At 37.8% G+C, this 19,578-nt stretch overlaps 1 protein-coding gene across 1 annotated transcript in view; it reads right to left on the bottom strand.

The window, feature by feature from the left end:
- The window catches only part of DAAM1 (dishevelled associated activator of morphogenesis 1), a 223,604-nt gene that overhangs the window by 125,059 nt on the left and 78,967 nt on the right, over positions 1 to 19,578 (bottom strand). The window contains 1 exon segment of the mRNA XM_043982739.1: positions 16,852 to 17,067. Within this exon segment, the coding sequence (XP_043838674.1) occupies positions 16,852 to 17,031 (180 nt within the window). The 5' untranslated portion in view covers positions 17,032 to 17,067.

Genomic DNA, 19,578 nt, shown 5'->3' with positions numbered 1-19,578 from the left:
AAAGCAAGAATACAAGTGCTATAGCATAAACAAATGAGGATATCATTCTAACTGATAAGGTATTGTTGAGATGTTTCATGCAATTGACAAACAAACATCTTTCCACGGTGGCATAAGACTATTTGAACACAGTAGTCATGAATAACTAAATGACCAAATGAAGTCTAGGCAAAATAGCCTTTGGAGAATTTTATATTCATAGCAGAGGGCTGGAAAGCTGAAAAGTTTATCTAAGTTTATCTAAGATCTTTAAGTTTAATGGAATGACTTAGAGAATTAAGCTAATAAGCTGTTCTTGAAGTCAAAAAGAAGAAAAATCAAATACAGATGCTTTTATGCATACAGATAACTTTATTTGTATATGAAGCAAATCTTGGATTTTTGGTCCTTAAGTGTGTCAACAAAGAGACTGACTTTAAAAATGTTAATCCTATGTGAGAGCTATTATTTCTTCCAACACTATGCAAAAATGCCACAGTATTACTCACCACCAACTTTGTAGCAATATATAGGCACAGTGCACAGAGAAAATGCTGGGCCTAGAGTCAGGAAAGCCTGAGTTCAAATCCAGCCTCAGACACTTACAATCTGTGTGACCCTGGGCAAGTCGCTTAACCTCTATTTGTCTCAGTTTCCTCAACTGTTAAATGGGGATAATAACAGCACCTACTTCCCAAAGTTGTTGTGAGGATCAAATGAGATTAGATCTGTAAAGCACTCAGCATAGTCCCTAACCCATAGTAAGTACTATATAGATATTATTGTTGTTGTTATGTGGCAATATTATTCATTACACTGGATAGATTTTTTTTTTTTTTGGTTTGTCTTTTGCTAGGGAGACCAGTCTCCCTAACTCACCCAGGTTGGAAAGTGCTAGAGTCACTCTGTGGACCCACTACTGATTGGCAAAGAACCTTTGACCTCCTCCATTTCTAATATGGGTCATTTTGTACATCCTTGTACAGACTCTTGGTCCTCTGCTCCCAGGGGCTCCCCATGTTTGTGTTCAACGTAGTGTGAACACTCATTCAGCTTAGGCACCTGAAGCTTAGAATTCCCAAGCTCCAGCAGTCCATCAGCCTCAGGGATTATGGCATGTGCCACCATTCCTGCCCAATGTGTTTTCAACAATACCAAAATGAATGGGAATTTCTAGAAGCACTAATAGAAATTATTTTTTATTATTACCAATAGGAGGCAATGGAGTACAGTGACATGATATCTACATTTGAAGTCACATGACTTTCTTACATATCCCAGTCTTACTTCTTGCTATTATTAAAAACAAAGGTTTGTCTATTTCGAGGTAGGAAGGGACCTCAGAGACCATTGAGTTCAACCCCCTCATTTCACAGATGAACAAACTTTCCTCATCTGTAAAATGATGGGGTTGGACTAGTTGGTCCCTGGGGTCCTTTCCAACCTCTAAATCTATGAACCTACATTTCAAATAGACTTTTATCCCCAGCTGATTGGCAGGAAATACAAGCTGTGTCCAGTTGACATAGTCATCATAAAACTCACAGATTTGGGATTTAACTTTGTTTTTTTCAATTTAAAGTGGTATCTTGTTCTTTTGACTCTTCCCTTGCTAGCCTATCAAATCTATCTACCGTGCGTACATTTAAACTGTTTCCTATACCTGGAACTCATTCCCTTGTCATTTTTTTCCAATCACAATCTTTTCCTTCTAGGTATAGCTCAGGTGCTACCTCCAGGGAGAAGGTTTCCCAGATCCCTCACTGAAGGGATCATAGAATCAGAATCACTTTCTCCTCCAAAGAGCACCTTTTCCTTTACCTCCATCACTATTTATCTTGTATCCTACTTATTTGTGTAATCTTGATACTTTTCACCCATACTGGTTTCTAAGCTTCTTGAAGGTAGGGATTGTGCTTTAAAAAAAATCAATTGCTGTACATAGAGTGTCAAAAGGGGTCTTTGCACATAGTAGGTATTTAATATCAGCTAGGTGGCATGGTAGGCAGCAAGTTTCAAAGACATACAATGAGGTCAATGCAACAACTCTATAGACCTTTAGTTTGGTAGGCAGTCTGGGGCAGCTGGGTGGAACAGAGGATAGAGTACAGATAGAGTCAGAAAGACTCATTTTCTTGAGTTCAAATCTGGCCTCAGATACCATCTAGCTGTGTGACCCTGGGCAAGTTACTTAACCCTGTTTACCTCAGTTTCCTCATCTATAAAAATGACCTAGAGAAGGAAATGGCAAACTGCTCCAGAATCTTTGCCAAGGAAACCTAAAATGTGGTCATAAAGAATTAGTTGGATAGCACTGAAAAATGGCTTAACAACAAAAGGTAGCATGGGGGACAGAGTGCCCTGTCACTCTGGGCAAGGCATATAACCTCTCTCTACCCATTACCTCATCTGTAAAATGGGGATAACAACATTAACTCCCAGAGTTGTGAAGATAAAGTAAGATAGTATTTTTTAAAGTACTTTGCAAGCTTTACTACATAAATGCTAGTAATAGTAGTAGTAGCAGTAGTAGTAGTAGTAGTAGTAACATTTATTAAATTATGTTGAAAGGCCACTTAAGAAAGTGACATGATCTAGCACTCCGAGTATTCTCCAATGCAAATCCTTTGTTGAGCAAAAGGCCAGACCACAGTTTTCAAAGGATCCTAGAATTTTAGAACTGCAGTGGACTTTTGAGCTTTATCTATTCCCTCCCCCAACTGTGTTTTGCAGATAAGGAAAATAAAGCTCAGAGAGGAAAAATGACCTGATCAGGGTAAAGTCAGGGTCTAAACTTGTCATTATTGTCCATGTGTAATGGGGTACTGGAGGTCAATGGCTGCTGGCTGGTAGAAAAATCACTATCGCTCCTCTCCTCAGTCCCCCAAGGAGCTGCCCTAACTTTTTGACTGACAGCCAGACTTTGAGTTATAACCTAGAGCTCTCCTAATGTAATGGAGAGGAAGAGCAGAAGCCCTCATTGTCACATACCACAGGAGAGGGCAAGCCTAGGGCAGCCATGCAGGGAAGCCACAGCTTCCCAGAAGCTGTGGACAAGGCATGCCAGCCCTGTGCCTTATAGACCTGGGCTATAGGACAATGACTGTGTGAGCTAGACTGTCAGAATCACAGGTGGCCTTAGTACCAAGAGTTGAGACTAAGGCTGTGGAGATTCCTTGTACTTCCCCTTCCTCCTCTTCTGCCTTTTCTTCTCATGAGAGTCTAGGAGTTTGTTTGCCTTTTGTTTTAAAAAGAGATACACTGGGGCAGCTAGGTGGCACAGTGGATAGAGCACCGGCCCTGAAGTCAGGAGTACCTGAGTTCAAATCCGGCCTCAGACACTTAACACTTACTAGCTGTGTGACCCTGGGCAAGTCACTTAACCCCAATTGCCTCACTAAAAAAAAAAAAAAAAGAGATACACTAAGGCAAATGTGTTTAACCATTATACTACTCAGTCAACAAGGATTTAGTAAATATTTATTATGCACTTTATGCTGAGGATGAAAAGAAAAGCAAGAACACTCCCTATCATCAAGGAACTCATATGCTAATAGAGGATACATATAAATATAATATAAATAATGATGTATATAAATATATAAATAAATATAAACAATGATGTATATGTGTATATATAATAATGGTGTATACATGTATATACACATGCACACAATATATGCACATATACATGCATGCATGCATACACACACACACACATATATATATATATATGTATATATATGTATATATATATATATATATATATATATATGGCAGGTGGGTGAAAATAGAGCACTGGGCTGGGAACTAGCAAGACTCATCTTTCTGAGTTCAGATCCAGCCTCAGACACTTACTAGCTGTGTGATCCTGGGCAAGTCACTTAATTTTGTTTGTTGCCTTGGTTTCCTTATCTGTACTAGCAAGCCACTCTAGTATCTTTGCCAAGAAAACCCCAAATCAAGGGAGAGTCAGACACAATTGAAATTGCTGAACAACAAGAAGTATATAAGATACATATGAAATAGAAAGAGGAGACTAGGAAAGACTTTAAAAAAAATAGGGGGAGGGTTGAGTTAAGTATTGAATAAAACAATCTAAGATGCAGAAGTGAGGAGGGAGAACATTACACAATAAGGTACAAGGAAAGGCAAGGCGACAGATGTAAGGAGTAGTATGTAGGCCATTAGAGCTGGATCATAAGAGAATATGTGGAAAGCATCAAGGTATAAGACTGGCAAGGTAGATAGAGGCCAGGCTGTGAAGAGTAATAAATTCCTATTTAGCATTCAAATTTGATCCTACAGGTAATAAGTATCCCCTCAAATTGATTAACTATTAAATTATTGCTCAACCATTAATCAATTATTAATAATAGTTCATAGTTTCCTATGTGACCAATCCTCTTTTCTTTGTATCGTGAAATGTTCATATTTGTTGATGTTTAAGTTCATAAGAAAAATGTGCAAAGAAAGTCCTCCCCTGAAGGTGGGAGGGAGCCATCTTTAAACCCAAGCACATTGTTTCCTTCTTTTTGGGGGTGGGGTGGGGTGGGGCAGAATACAACTATGAACCTACTTGAAAAGAAAAATATCATAAAATGTTTTCATAGAAGACAAAAATCTCATTTAAAAAGTTGCTGCTTATTTTTCATTTGATAATCTTTATGCTCAGCAATTTTAATTTTCTGGCCATAAATGATATCTTGGCAAGGGGCCCCAGGCAAGCCTAGACCATCACAAACTCATCAGTATGTATCAGAAACCAACCCAAAATATGTGTCCTTCAGACAAGAGGTGCAGTAGGACCATCCTCCTCCATGAAAGCCAATGCACAGGTATAGACTGTGAGTGTAATGAAAAGTACTATCTCATTTCTGATGATTACACTTAAAAATCTCTTAATGTTTACTTTCTGAAACTCCATGTCCAAGTACTTCCTAACCTTCTCCAAAGCTAAGAAATGCCAACCTTTTCCAGAAAACAATGAACAGATTTGTCTCTAAGCTAGCTCTTGGCCATATGGTTTCATTTATTGTTTAAGTACTGCTTTGTGTGAAGAAACAAACAGCTAGCAGCTGTAGGCTAATCAGTGGACTTACTGAAAACTGACCAGGAGAAAAACGGCAACTTGTTAGGGAATGGTTATCCCTCAAAGGGACAAAACTTTCCCATTAAGTCAACAAACCAAAATTAACTTAGCTGGAAACAGAACTCATAGTACTGATCAATATATCTTGATTCTTAAAAAAAAAAAAAATCCCACTACTAGGGATTGGTGAGGGAGAAAAATTAGATTAATGAGAGAAATGCACAAGGATAGTTTACAACCTTTAATATTTCAATCACTTTAATATTTCAATCCATTTACAATCACATTGGTGTAATTACCTAATATTGACTATATTAAGCTAGGGATTGGCCCTATGATTTCATTGGTGTAGGGAACTTTGAGATGAGAAAACTCTGGCAATTGTGGTTGGTAACTTCTGTGTAATTTATAATCTTTGAGAGTTTCCTAGGGTACTGAGAAGTTAAGTGACTTTTCCAAGGTCACATAGCCAGAATGTGCTAGAAGCAAGTCTTGAACCTAGGTCTTCCTGGACTTGAACCCAGGTCATCCTGGACTTGAACCCAGGCCAACTCAAAATGATTTTATTTGTAAAAGTAGTGCTAATACTAAGTCATATTTGTATAGAGCTTTAAAATTTAGAAAGCACTTTACATGCTAGCTTATTTTGAGCCTGACACGAGTCCTGTGAGATAGGTGCTATTTTTAAATCTCATTTTACATGAGAAACTGAAGCTGAGATAAAGTGAATGAATTGTCCAGGGTCACAGAGGAGAATTTGAACTCAGTTCTTCCTGACCTCAAGTCTTTTATATACCACCTCAAGTAACATTAAAGTAATGTTAAAGGGTTGTTGGTTTTTTTTTTTCCCCAAAGAGCCACGCACAGTGAAGTTGTTGTTGTTGTTATAGTTGTTTACAGATTTCAATTCTAACAATTAAGAAACTTTTCAAAATTAGTGTGGATTACATAAAAATCCTGAAGTTATAGAAAAGAAGTCATATAGATCTTTTTAATATCTACATTGGTCTATATTAACATGAGAAAATTCATGCAGGGTGTTACATTTATGCAGTTTATATATGGTAGCCTGAGTACTACTAAATTAAATAATTTTTTTGAAACACAATAAGTCAAAGTAGAACTCAGTTGCATAGGTGAAAACCAGGGAAACTAGAGCCAAATAATAGTTGAAGATGCATATAAAGTCCGAAATGACTTTTTAAAAAAAATCTCTGGGCAAAGACTTCTATATTTTTAAAGCACACATTTATGATTAAGTTGCCAAAGACATAATTCCTATTAAATAAACTAAATTAATGTCTGTATTCTAGCTGCATTCTGTGAACCAGCTCTAAATTGTCACTGGAATGCTAAAGAGATTACCTAGAAAATTTTCACTGATAGGAGAATTACATTTAGGAGGGAGTCATAATTTCTTATCACCATAATCATTTCACAGTTGACATTATGGCATTCTAGCTTCCAAAGATTTTTATATCCCTTTTCCTCCTTCTCTTCATTTCTCTTAATCGAATAAGGAGGTGAATGCATTCAGGCATTAAAGACTCAAATGAATTATGAAAAAGCATCTACCAGTAAGAGCAGCAACTAAGATCAACAGTTCATAAACCAAGAAAAAAAGTAAACTCATCCATAAAGAGCTCTCCATCTTAAGTGCTTTGCTGGGAACCATGTGAAGGGGGAAAAATCTCTTAGAACTTCATTTATATTGTAATATGTTTCCATGGATCTTAGAAACATAGGAGGACCTCAATTGGTCATTCTGTCCAATTCCTGGCTTCTACTTCACACAATCACAAGTTTAAATTTGGAAGGGACTTCACTGGCCATGCAGTCCAGCCTATGGTCCAAGAGAACATCTCTTCTAATATAGCCAAGAAGTAATTGGCCAGCCTCTGACCAAAGGAGGGGAAACATACCACCTGCAGAGGCATCCTATTCCACTTTTTGACAACTGTTCAGAAGTTTTGCTGGAGCAAGAGCAAGCGTGCCTCTTTTTACCTTACAGCCATTGTTCCCTGTTCTGTACCATGGGACAAAACAGAATTTTTTGGGGGGGGTGGGGCAATAAAGGTTAAGTGACTTGCCCAGGGTCACACAGCTACCAAGTGTTTGAGGCCAGATTTGAACTCAGGTCCTCCTGAATCCAGGGTCAGTGCTTTATCCACTGTACCACCTATCTGCCCCTCAAAATAGAACATTTTGAATCCCCTTTTCCACACAACAAGCCATTCAAATGCTTGAAAACTGCCACCAAGTTACCCTCTCAATCTTCTCTTGTTCTATCTCACCTATAGTTTCTTCAAACTGTTTTCATATGACAGATTCAAGGCCCTTCATCATCCTTATTATCCTTCTCTTGATGCCCTCTAGCTTACTAATGTTCTTTCAGGGATGCAAATGCAAATGTTTAATAACCAGCTCTCAAAACCAAAAAAAAAAAGTCTGTGACACTTTTAAGTTTAACCTGCTTTATTAGGATCTTCACCATCACTTTCTTAAGTCTAGAAAATCAACAAAAGTATAAATCAAGTCCTAATTTATAGTAATTGTTAATTTTTGAGTTGAGTATTTAGACAGCTAGTATTTTGAGGTATAAATACTCACATTGAAAATTTAACAATCTGTTCTCTTGTGGCAGCTACCTGTACCACACCCCCGTCTATGGTGCCCCAAGCTGAATACAATTCTCCATATGTGGTTTGATCAAGGCAAAATACTCTATTAATACAAGCTTATTTCTGAAAGCTAAGCCTCTTTTAATGCAACTGAAGATGGCAAACAGTTTGTTTGCTGTGTTGAGCTTTAACTACCAGATCTTCTTAAATTGTTGCCTAACCATGCCTCTATTTACCATCAAAAGGAAAAATTGATTTTTTAACCCAAGAGTAAAATATGAGTGTAAAACATTTATCCTCCTGGGGCAGCTAGATGGCACAGTCAATAGAGCACTGGCCTTGGATTCAGAAGGACCTCAGTTCAAATCCAGCCTCAGACACTTGGCACTAGCTGTGTGACCCTGGGCAAGTCACTTAACCCCAGTTGCCTCACCACCCCCCCCCCAAAAATTAAAACAAAAACAAAAACAAAAAAGCCCATTTGTCCTCATTGAATGTAATCTTATCAGATTGTGATAAATGCTCTAGTCTACCAAGATCTTCTTGGATTCTAACTTTGTCATCCATGTCTTGGCTGTCCCTTCCAGTTTGTGTCATGTATATCTTCATTCCAGTTATTGACAAAAATATTAAGAAACTCAGAGCCAAGCACAGATTGCTAGGGTACTCCAGTGAAGACTTCTTGCCAAACTAACAATGAACTATTAATGACAAGGTCCAGACATTCAACCAGGTCCAAATCATCTAATTATATTATCACTTAGCTCACATCTCTCCATTTTTTTCCACTGAAATGGTATGAAATACTTCATCAAATGCTTTGCAAGCCAATCCAGACAAATATAGTCTCCAGGGGATGGAGGTCTAGTGCCAAAACTAATTGATTTACTGAAACACATTGTAACAATAAGATTAAAAGTGCAAGCAGATGCTTTGCCCCTACCCCTATCTCCACCCAGAAATGTAAAGTAGATGATCTGAATGTCAGCCTTTATTATCAAACTATCAGTTACTCAAAGTCAAAACAACTTTTTGTTGAAAAAGTCTCAGTCTTAGGATATTTTTACTCTCTTGATATTTGTCATTTATTGGCAATGTTTCACATTTATAGCATAAAAATTTACAAATACTTTCATTCAAGCCCATATCTGAAATTATCTACTTCCTTTTGTGGTATACTTGCATATTTTCAATCCTTTCCAAGCCTGTTCTATGAATTCATCAATATAATTTATATAAGTACACTGCAATATCAGAGGAAGATTCAGTCTACATTTTTTCCCTACTACTTCAACTAATGGCCTTTCATTCAACCAAGTTTCCTTGTGACCTTTTGGGGAAGATGTCTCATGTAAAGTTTTGTGTGTGTGTTTTTTTAATAATGTAAATGGAGTGTTTTCTAAAGAATCACTCATCCTATTAAATCCTAATATAACCATCTGCACCAAAAAGTGCTTCGAGACAATTGAGGCAATTAGGTGCCTGAGTGGTTAGAGTGCTGGCCTGGAGTCAGGAAAACCAGAGTTCAAATTCAGTCTCAGTCACTTACTAGCTGTGTCACCCTGGGCAAGTCACAAATTCTGCTTCAGTTTTCTCAACTGTAAAATGGGATCAAATGAAATAACATTTGAAAAGCACTTAACTCAGTGCCTGACATATAAATATATGTGTGTGTGTGTGTGTGTGTGTGTGTGTAAATGTTTATTCCATTCCATTATTCCAACTGGAAACAAGAATGGCCTAACTAAAGGTTTCTTAAAGTTTCCCCTCATCCAAGATTTCAGGACATCCACACACTTGGATGGGAGAAAATTACAGCTATATTACAATATAATTATTTTTCCTTTGTAATTCTCTGTACTTTATTTTATGAACTTAAAGACATTCTGGAAAAGGGTCCAGATTGCCACTATGATATTAAAAAAAAAGTTAACTTCCATCTAGGTATACTCTTTTTTTTTTTTTAGTGAGGCAATTGGGGTTAAGTGACTTGCCCAGGGTCACACAGCTAGTAAGTGTTAAGTGTCTAAGGCCGGATTTGAACTCAGGTACTCCTGAATCCAGGGCCGGTGCTCTATCCACTGTGCCATCTAGCTGCCCCTAGGTATACTCTTAATGAAATTATAATAGCCTAATTTTCTGCCTTTAATAATTTGGAACTCATTAACACTCTAATTTGAAGAACACCACATTCAATTTCTATGGTTTTCTCCAGGGACAAGTTCACACCCAAATTTCCATTGCTTGTGTCCTTTTTTGAGGTACTCAGGTTCTAGGCTTGGTCATGATTTTAGTTTAAAAGGGTTGGTTTGTTTGTTTTTCCAGAGCATGACGAAAAAAAAATCTGATGGAGACAAAGGAAAAAAGCACAGTTCACCTTAAAAAAAAATGAGATTCTAATGGAATTCAGATACAATGAATGAAGCCAGCATTCCTTGTTACTTGCTTGCATACATCATTCTTTGCCCTGAGAGAGTGAGCAAATAACTATGTTGCTAGCACAGGGAATGAATAAAACTGTTCTGTACTAGATACTTGAGACTGATTTCCTCTAGCTCCTTTCATTCCAAAGGGTTCACAGTACACTCTGAGTAATGAGGAGGTTACTGATGTAGTTTCCCCAATGAATTAATTTGGTACTGCCTATCTTCAGTGTGAATTCTTTTCTCTAACTCTGATCAGCTGAATTCCTTCATTCATATTGAATTCTTTCCTCAGCTTCTCCTCTCTTCAGCATTAAAAACAAAACAAAACAAAACAAAACAAAAAAAACTAGACTTGGTCTATCACTTAAACTATAATAGCTTATTAGCAAATTAATTTTATTTCTGCTGTAGCCTAAGTAAAATATATTTCCACCAACCATTACTGCCTTCCCACTTCTATTTTTATTATTATTGTTTCATTGGCAATTGTCAGTAATAAACATGGCTGTTTCTTAGTACTTAAAATCTCATTAATGAACAAGAAGATTTCAAAAATTAAAAAAAAAGATGTACAATTACTGGGAGGTGAAGAATTATACTTCTTTTTTCATAGTATTTTTTCCAATTACATGTAAAGACAATTTTAAAATTCATTTTTTATAAAATTTTGAGTTCCAAGTTTTCTCCCTCCTTCCCTCCTCTTCCTTAAGATGGTAAACAATTTGATATAGGTTATAGATGTGCCATCATGTAAAAACCTGTTTCTATATTAGTCATGTTGTGAAAGAACAAACAGAACAAAAGGAAAAAAAGAAAAAAGAGTATATTTTAATCTGAATTCAGACTCCATATCAGTTATTTCTCTGGATGTGGATGGTATTTTCCAACATGAGTCTTTTGGAATTGTATTGCTGAGAAGAACTAAGTCAATCATAGTTAATTGTCGCACAATGTTGCCGTTACTCTGTACAATATTCTCCTGGTTCTGCTCACTTCATTTGGCATCAATCCATGTAAGCTTGAGTTTTTTGGAAAGCATCCTGCTCATCATTTCTTATAGCATAATAGTATTCCATGACATTCATACATATGCCACAACTTATTTCACCATTCCCCAAATGATGGGCATCCTCTCAATTTCCAATTCTTTGTCAAGAATTCTACGTCTTAATAGAACAAAGCATTAAAAGCTATAGACCAAACGAGCCAAGTGACTAAATATGGTGGTTGGGAGAAGGTATTCAGTTTTAGATTCCATAGAAAACAGGTAAATTACTGAATTGGATTCACATAGTTCACTTCATATGCAAGCTCCATATTCACATAGAGGTACTAGGAACAAAACTTTGCTATAACATTCCATTAAGTAATTTTAAAAAAACAACCCTTGAAGGGGCAGCTAGGTAGCATAGTGGATAAAGCACTGGCCCTGGATTCAGAAGTACCTGAGTTCAAATCCAGCCTCAGATACTTGACATTTACTAGCTGTGTGATCCTGGGCAAGTCACTTAACCCCCATAGCCCTGCCCCCCCCAAAAAAAAAGGATTAAAAAAAAACCCTCAAAGAGAAAAGATCATAAGATCATAGAAGATCAGATGGGAAGAACCTCAGAAACCATCTAGTCCAATCCTGTCATTTAACAAAGAAAGTCACTGAGGCCCAAGAAGGGTGACTTGACCAAGGTCACAGGGCAATAAATATCAGAGGAAGGATGTGAATGCAGGTTCTCCAACTCCAGAGTCAATTTTCACTTTGTCACATAGAGAAAGTGAATCCCCCAGTCTATCTTTGTGACTGCTGTGCTACTTTGGAAATGTAGAAAGAGATAGTTTGGAGATGGGGAATAATCAGGAGAGCACTTCACTATAAAAACATCACACACACGAATCCATATTCTTCCCCAAAGCAGAGAAAGGTATCTTTGGCCAGTATTCAGACTTGGGAAGTCTTCTGAGCAATGATGAATCTACCACTGAACACACTGGTACTGAGAATACAATTATCAGAAGCTCTCAGGGTCACCAGGACTATAGGGAATCCTGAAGATTATTTAGCTCAACTCTCCTCTCCTACTCTTATTTTTTACAGAGGGATCTCTGAATTCCTTCTAGAAAGAAAGAATAAAAGTGAGCCTGACATGTTTCATTCCACCAGAGTCTAAAATAAGCACTAGTAGCCTCCCTTCTCCCCACAACTTTTTTGTTTTAGAGAAGTATCAGAGATTTAGAAGATGGAATAAGAGGCAAAAGGACATGGCCAGAAGAGAAGACACATGGGAAAAAAAAATCATTGCTCATAGGGTTGGGAAAAGACCTAAAGAATGAACTTCAATTTAGCATGGGAAAAAAGAGGATCTTTACTCCAAGCTAACTCAAGTCATTCAATTCTCACTATGAGAGATTATGAACTAAAATTGTAACTTGAGAACCCCAATGAGATCACTAAAGCAAGGAATTTGGAGTCAGAAGATCTGGGTCCAAAACCCAGTTGTACCACTTAGAAGCCATAACTTTGGGCAAGCCATACCCGGAATCATACATTCAACTGTCCCAGGTACAATCTCTGGGGCCTCAGAAGTTTCCTTATCTACAAAATGGAAATAATGCATGGCTATCTCCAAAACATAAGCTTGTTTTTACATCAGTGGTTCCATGTTATCTCCCCCCATCAGACTGGGAACTTAGTGAGAGCAAAGACTATCTTTTGTCTTTCTTTAGCTCTGTAGCACTTAGGACAGTGCCTGGGACAGAGCAGGTACTTAATAAAACCCATTTTATAAACCATAAAGCATTATATAAATTAAGGGTTTTCTTTAACATGTCTCATAAGAGAACTGTATGTTAAACAAGTGGTCACTGATCAATGAGGGATGACAAGAAGGGCCCAAACCTTTTTTTTTTTTTTTTTAAAGCAAACAATAAAATGGAACAGAAAAATTTCAGATACCACCACCAGTGTCTGGTGAATACACAGGAAAACATGGAATTCCTAGAATTCCTAGCTCATTTATATTGCTTAAAGATTTAGGTGGCCAAAGCTTTCTTTCTGAATCCTTTCTGTTATTAGTTTTTTTGGTTTTTTTTGCGGGGCAATGGGGGTTAAATGACTTGCCCAGGGTCACACAGCTAGTAAGTGTTAAGTGTCTGAGGCAGGATTTGAACTCAGGTCCTCCTGAATCCAGGGCCGGTGCTTTATCCATTGCGCCACCTAGCCACCCCTTTCTGAATCCTTTCTTACCAAATCCTTCCTGTATTATTTGTGGAGAGAGAAAATTTCTATAAGCAAATTCTCAAGCAAACTTGATGCTACTTTAAACATACATAGATACACACATGCACACACACACACCATTTATCTAACAGAAAAGAGGACTTGGCTTATAATGTCAGAATTCAATATAATGATACATAGTTGCAGAATATAATGATCTGGTTTCAGAAAGCTAAATGGAAAGCAGAATTCAAATCCCACATGCTCATGTGACTTTCCTCAGAAGGAAGAAGCAAGGACATTTGCTCAGGGTTTCATAAATTGATAGTTCCCCACTCAATATGGTAAAGGACTCTGGAGTTCAGAAGGCCCAAGTTCAAATCCTGGACTTTGATTCATACTAATTGTATGGACACACAATGCTACTTCTATGACCCTCAGTTTCCTCCTTTGTAAAATTCAGCCAATTAACATTAAGTATTAAGTCATTTGTGCTAGTTACTGGGTTTACAATGAGCCTTAAAGCTTATGTCACACTAGGGAATACACATGTATCAAATAATACAAGCTAATTTGAGGAGAAAGACAACACTAATGATTGAATGGAGTGGAAATCAAAGAAGGCTTCTTGGAGGTGGCATTTGCCCTGAACCTTGAAGGAAGTTAAAGATTTGGGAGGCAGATACGAGGAGAGAGGGAATTCTGAGCAAGAAAGACAGCCTGGGCAAACGAGAGTTACAAAAAGCTTCTGCATAGGGACGTAACATAATCAAACCCAGACCTTAGAAAAACCCCTTTATCAACTACACTGTATCAGTGAGGGAAAAGGCAATGAAGATGTGTAAAAACAGCAGAGGAGAGAAGAGATGAGAGATAGAACTAAGGGGGTAGCTTTATGAGTGAAGAGAAGGGACTAGATTTGAGAGGCAAGGGAGATGATTATATTTGCATTACCTGAACTACAGATTTGTTACACAGAAATCATGTTATGAACTATTAACAACAATCACTCCTTTTTGTATGTCACCATACCAGAGGATGTCACCTCTGCTGACCATAGATTCATTTAGTATGGTTGCTAGGAATATTAAGGAGCTTTTCTCCCTGCCTCCTTCACTCTGTATCCCATGAACCAGCATTGTCTTGTGACTCTAAATACATATTCCCCCACCCCAGCCCCACACATTCAAGCTATGGAGTTTGTGGAAGGGCTTGCGGTTGGTTCTGAGTGAACTCAAGCAGAAGTCAAGAGTCAGTTACTTACTAGGAAAGTTGCAAATCCCCGAACAGTTTGTCTTTTCAATGGTTTCGCCTTAAAGCTCTGGTTTGGCACTGGCTTTCTAACAACTAACAGCTGTAGGCAATGCTCTCCCAGAATTAAGACATCAAAAAATCTAGAGCTCAGAGGATTTCCCCCTTCTGAATATAAGACAGTGAGCTGTCTTTGAGATTCACTCATCTACCAGCCGGCTATCCCCTTTTCCCAATCGTGTCTTGGGAGGCAGGTCTATTACAGTTACAGTGACCTGAAGGTACTTACTATACCATAGGAGATACTATAGGAGTCTTGCTGTTTGCTCAAGGGGATCTAGTGCTCAGAAAGTGTGTGGGTGCCACTCTGATAGAAAGATTCCACCCCCCACTCCCCAAAAAAGAGCTTTTATAGAGCCTGAGTCAACAAAATCCAATTCAACTTGTCTTTGGTTTTAAAACTCATTAACTGGGGAGGGTGGTGGTGGTGGTAGGAGGGAATGGCACTTTGGCTTAGGTTTATTTCCTTCTTTTAATGGTCTAGCATTTTAACGATGACCACTTCCTTCCTCTACTTAAAAACATTATTCAAAAGGTACCCCTCTTCCTTGTTCTTCAAGCCTACTACACCCATTGCTTATACTATATTAATTTGCACTTCAATGCCCATACAATTATCTAGACAGCCATTTTTTTAGGCAAGGAACACACACACACACACACACACACACACACACACACACACACAGAGTAAATCAGCAGACTGTTAGATGTGGAGGCAGAAGACCTGGTTTTGAATATTGGTTCTGCCACTTATTGCCTGCATGACCTTGGGTAATTAATCTCTCTAGGTCTCAGTTTCCTTATCTGAAAAATGAGGGTATTAGATTAGGTCACTGCTCTCATTCCTAACTTAAGGTCCTTCTTTTCTATAGGACAGAAATGATTCCTGTCCCCAAAAGCTAGCCACATAAGTAATTCTCAATCTATGAACCTGTGGGTCTCACAGCACCAGGTATAGTATTTTGCATATGATTGCTCAGGGTCATGTTTCCTAGTTAATCAAGGCAAAATTTTTTTTTTAAAGTACTAACTTATCACCTTTGCTTCTCCCTACCAAAATCAAAGTAAGAATCAGAAACACAACTTTCCTTAGATAACACCTGTAAATGTTAGCTTATTTGTTTTTTTGTTTGTTTTTTTTTGGTGAGGCAATTGGGGTTAAGTGACTTGCCCAGGGTCACACAGCTAGTGTCAAGTGTCTGAGGAATGTTAGCTTATTTGTGATGCCCTCATATTGAGTTGTGTCTATTATTAACAGATTAATGTCATTGTATACATCCATTGAATTGACATCGCTTGTTTTCAATATAAACCTTAAGACAAGAGCCAGCCTCTATAACTTTCTTTTTCCTAAATATTACCTACTTAATGGTATTTTAATAATATTTGTTAATCATAATATTAAGAACCTGCTTCTTTGGAGAGGCATAATATGATCAAGTAAGGGCAGTTCCGGACCCAAAACCACCTTTCCTATATCACACACCGGGGCTGGCTTTAATGTCTATACTTTTTTCTTTAAGTTTTTTTAATCAAACAATAAAAAACACTTAAAAGGGATTTTAAAAAAGAAATTGAGCAATGTGCTTGTATGTTGGGACTGAGATAGATATAACTAAATGTCACTTATTTCAACAAATTGCTTCTCAAATAAAATAGCACCTAGAAAAAAGTTAACTTCAACAGTTACTGCTCAAAACTTCTCATTACACTATATGATGATACTAAGGTTCTGTCTTTCAAAACATCTTAAAAATAAGTATCCTCATTTTTCTGTTAAAGAAAAAAAAAAGCAAAAAAAAGAATGTTATGTTTAAACTGTCCAAAAAATCATAGAGTCCATGGCCTTGGGCCTTGGGCAATTCCCCAGAATTGTAAGAAGAATGTGGGGTATTAGTACTTTAAAGTCTCACTAAAGGTACTATGGGTAGCCAGAAGGGACAGTAAGGCAGGATACAATACGGCCTTCTTTAAGGGCCTAAATTAATTTTGCCATTTTAAAATAACTCCAAAACACTTGAGTACATCATTTCATCTTCCCTTCCTCTTCCTACTTTTTTGACTCAGTAATAAGGGAACGGAAAAGAATGAAAGGGCAATCAATCAGGCTACTAAAATGGGGAAAGAGAAGGCAACAGTCATTGTTCAGATTCCTTCTCGAGTCCGTCCTCTACCTTACAGGAGTACTGATTCATATTCAATACTCACCACAAGTTCACTGAACATAACATCCAATTCTTCCACAGGGGGCATGGGAAATGCAGGTTCCATCGTCTGAAGCGCAAAATTGCTGTCATTGCGTAGTCGATACGTGATCTCTGGGGGGTCATTACTTTGGAAACAGCAAAAGACGAATGAAATCCGTCCACTTCTTTTCCTTGGGGTCATGGTCAAAATTCTTTATATTTCTTGAGTGATTAAGTCCTAGAGAGACAAAATGGGAGAGTTGAGTACGCATACTAAAATGAGAAGATATAGCTAAACAATTTACATGCAGTCCAAGCAAGATTCTGCTAAGGTGCAGCCAGCTATACAAAAGAACAAAAGAAGGCTTTATCATGTGGACAAATTCGAGTCTTAACTGATCTTCCCAACTCCCATCTTTGACAGATTGACATGGAGGCAAATTTAATCTTCCTATGGCACTGCTTTGGTCACTTTATTCCCCTCTTCAATACCCCCCAGTGGCACCCTACTGTCTATATTACAAGATTCAGACTCCTTAATCTTAGTTGTAGATACCTTTCTGCCTAACCTACTACACCCATACATATACTCTGTGTTCTAATTGGACTACATGCTCTTATTCACTATATGTGATTTTTTATTTCCTATTTTTAGGATTTTTTTTTATTAATGCTGCTGCCCCTATATGGAATATTCTCACTCATTTCAACTTGAAGAAAACCTAATTATCCTTCAAGATTCAGTTCAAATGTTGAAGTCTCACATCGTCTTCCCCGATCTTTCCAGCAGAGGCTTTCTCCCTCCTCTAAATTCCTGTAGTTTTTTTTTTTTAATAATTTTTATTGCTCTTAGAGAATATTTTCTTGTGTTCAGGGGGGCTGCTCATAAGGTAAAAAATAATAATAATGTACATTGGACATACATTTAAGTTTAATCTCCATTATTATTTTCCCCATTACTTTCTTAAGTTTAGACCAGCGGTTTTACACTCAATAGAAAAAGGGGCCAGAGGGGGCAGCTAGGTGGTGCAGTGGATAAAGCACAGGCCCTGGATTCAGGAGGACCTGAGTTCAAATTCGGCCTCAGACACTTGACACTTACTAGCTGTGTGACCTTGGTCAAGTCACTTAACCCCCATTGCCCCACCAAAAACAAAACAAAAAAACACAACAAATAGGGGCCAGAAAACTTTACAAAGAGATTCCTGTGAGTCATACTGACTACAAAAACCACATATTAACATTAACTGTATTTCCCAGTTTAAACTGTTTCCACCTAGGCTATTCAGCCTGCCTCTGACATCTCTGGTCTAGAGGATCAATGAAATAATAAATCAAGCCTTGATTTGTATCATTTGCCCATTTCCAAAGAGTAAACGCTCACACTGGAAATCTAACAATAGAGCTTGTACAATCAGGCTCCAGCACACCCCTGTTTGTGTTATAGTTATCAGTGTCTATAAATTTCTTTCCTACCAAATTGCAAAATTCTTGATGACAGGGCCCATGTCATTCTTCATCTTTGTTTTCCTCTCCTCCCAGAACAGTGTCAATATGTGCTCAATAAATATTAAATGAGAATAAAAGGAACACAACCAAAAGCTATCATAGTGTGATCTTTACAAGGAGGCACTTGACTGTCTGCACTGGTAAGAAAAATAATTGTGCAAAACTGAGGTTTAAAAACCAGGCCAGAGCATTTCTTCAGTAAAAGAACATCTGAACAACAGTTCAACAAAACAGGAATATGTGCGTCTTGGCTCTGTCTATTAGACTGGTAATAAGACACTGAGCTTTTCCTCAAATAATGGATTCAAATCACACAAATAAAAACCAAAATGATGGCTCTGACAAGGTGTTTTATGTTTGAAAGCCAAATTGTTCATCACAATTACTTAGTTGCATTCAAAGCAATTAAACAATGCCTTTTATAACAGTATCATCACACAAAGTCCCATCTCCAAACCGCAGAGTATTCTAAAGAGCTCTAAGGGACAAAGAAGGACATAGCTGACTGGAAGATTTGGGTTATTCAGACAATATGGAGATCCTCTACCTCCCAGCTGTCAAACTCAAATTGAAAAAGATTCTGGATCCTTGTTAGCCATGCATGACTTAGAAAACCCAAATTTATATGATCTATGTCATATTGTATTTTTAAAATTTATTTTGTTAAACATTTCTCAATCACATTTTAATCTGGCTCTGGCCTACTCTGGGAGTTTTGCAGGAGCTTCTAGTATACGGGCAGCAATTGTGACAGCTCCCTTCTGGCATACAGAAAAGGAAGGGTGTTTTGCGTTTTTGTTTTTTGTTTTTAAGAGCATTAAAAACCCAGATGAACAAATCTGAGATTTAAGACCCCAAGCTTGTTCACTGTCCCCATATATAGACTTTGCTTCTGTATTCCAGAGAGATAATAAACCAAATGGGTAATATATTACTTCTAGCTGATTACCTAATACTATGGCTTCATAAACAAAAGGGCATCATTCTCAGGGTTGTCTTACTAGAGCTATGTATTCTCTGAACCAACCCAGCTGGGATCATACTCTCTTCCCCAAACAATTAGGGCTATGGCTGGGTCCCACCTCTTCCATACTTTCAAAAAAAGTCTTCATCAAAAATTGTCGGGGCAGCTAGGTGGCACAGTGGATAGAGCACTGGCCCTGGATTCAGGAGGACCTGAATTCAAATCTGGCCTCAGACACTTAACACTCACTAGCTGTGTGACCCTGGGCAAGTCACT

Source organism: Dromiciops gliroides, chromosome 2 (genome assembly GCF_019393635.1).
Source record: "Dromiciops gliroides isolate mDroGli1 chromosome 2, mDroGli1.pri, whole genome shotgun sequence".
NCBI classification, from domain to species: Eukaryota; Metazoa; Chordata; class Mammalia; order Microbiotheria; family Microbiotheriidae; genus Dromiciops; species Dromiciops gliroides.
The sequence above is the reverse complement of the archived record's forward strand: the minus strand, read 5'-3'. Positions and strand labels throughout refer to the sequence as shown.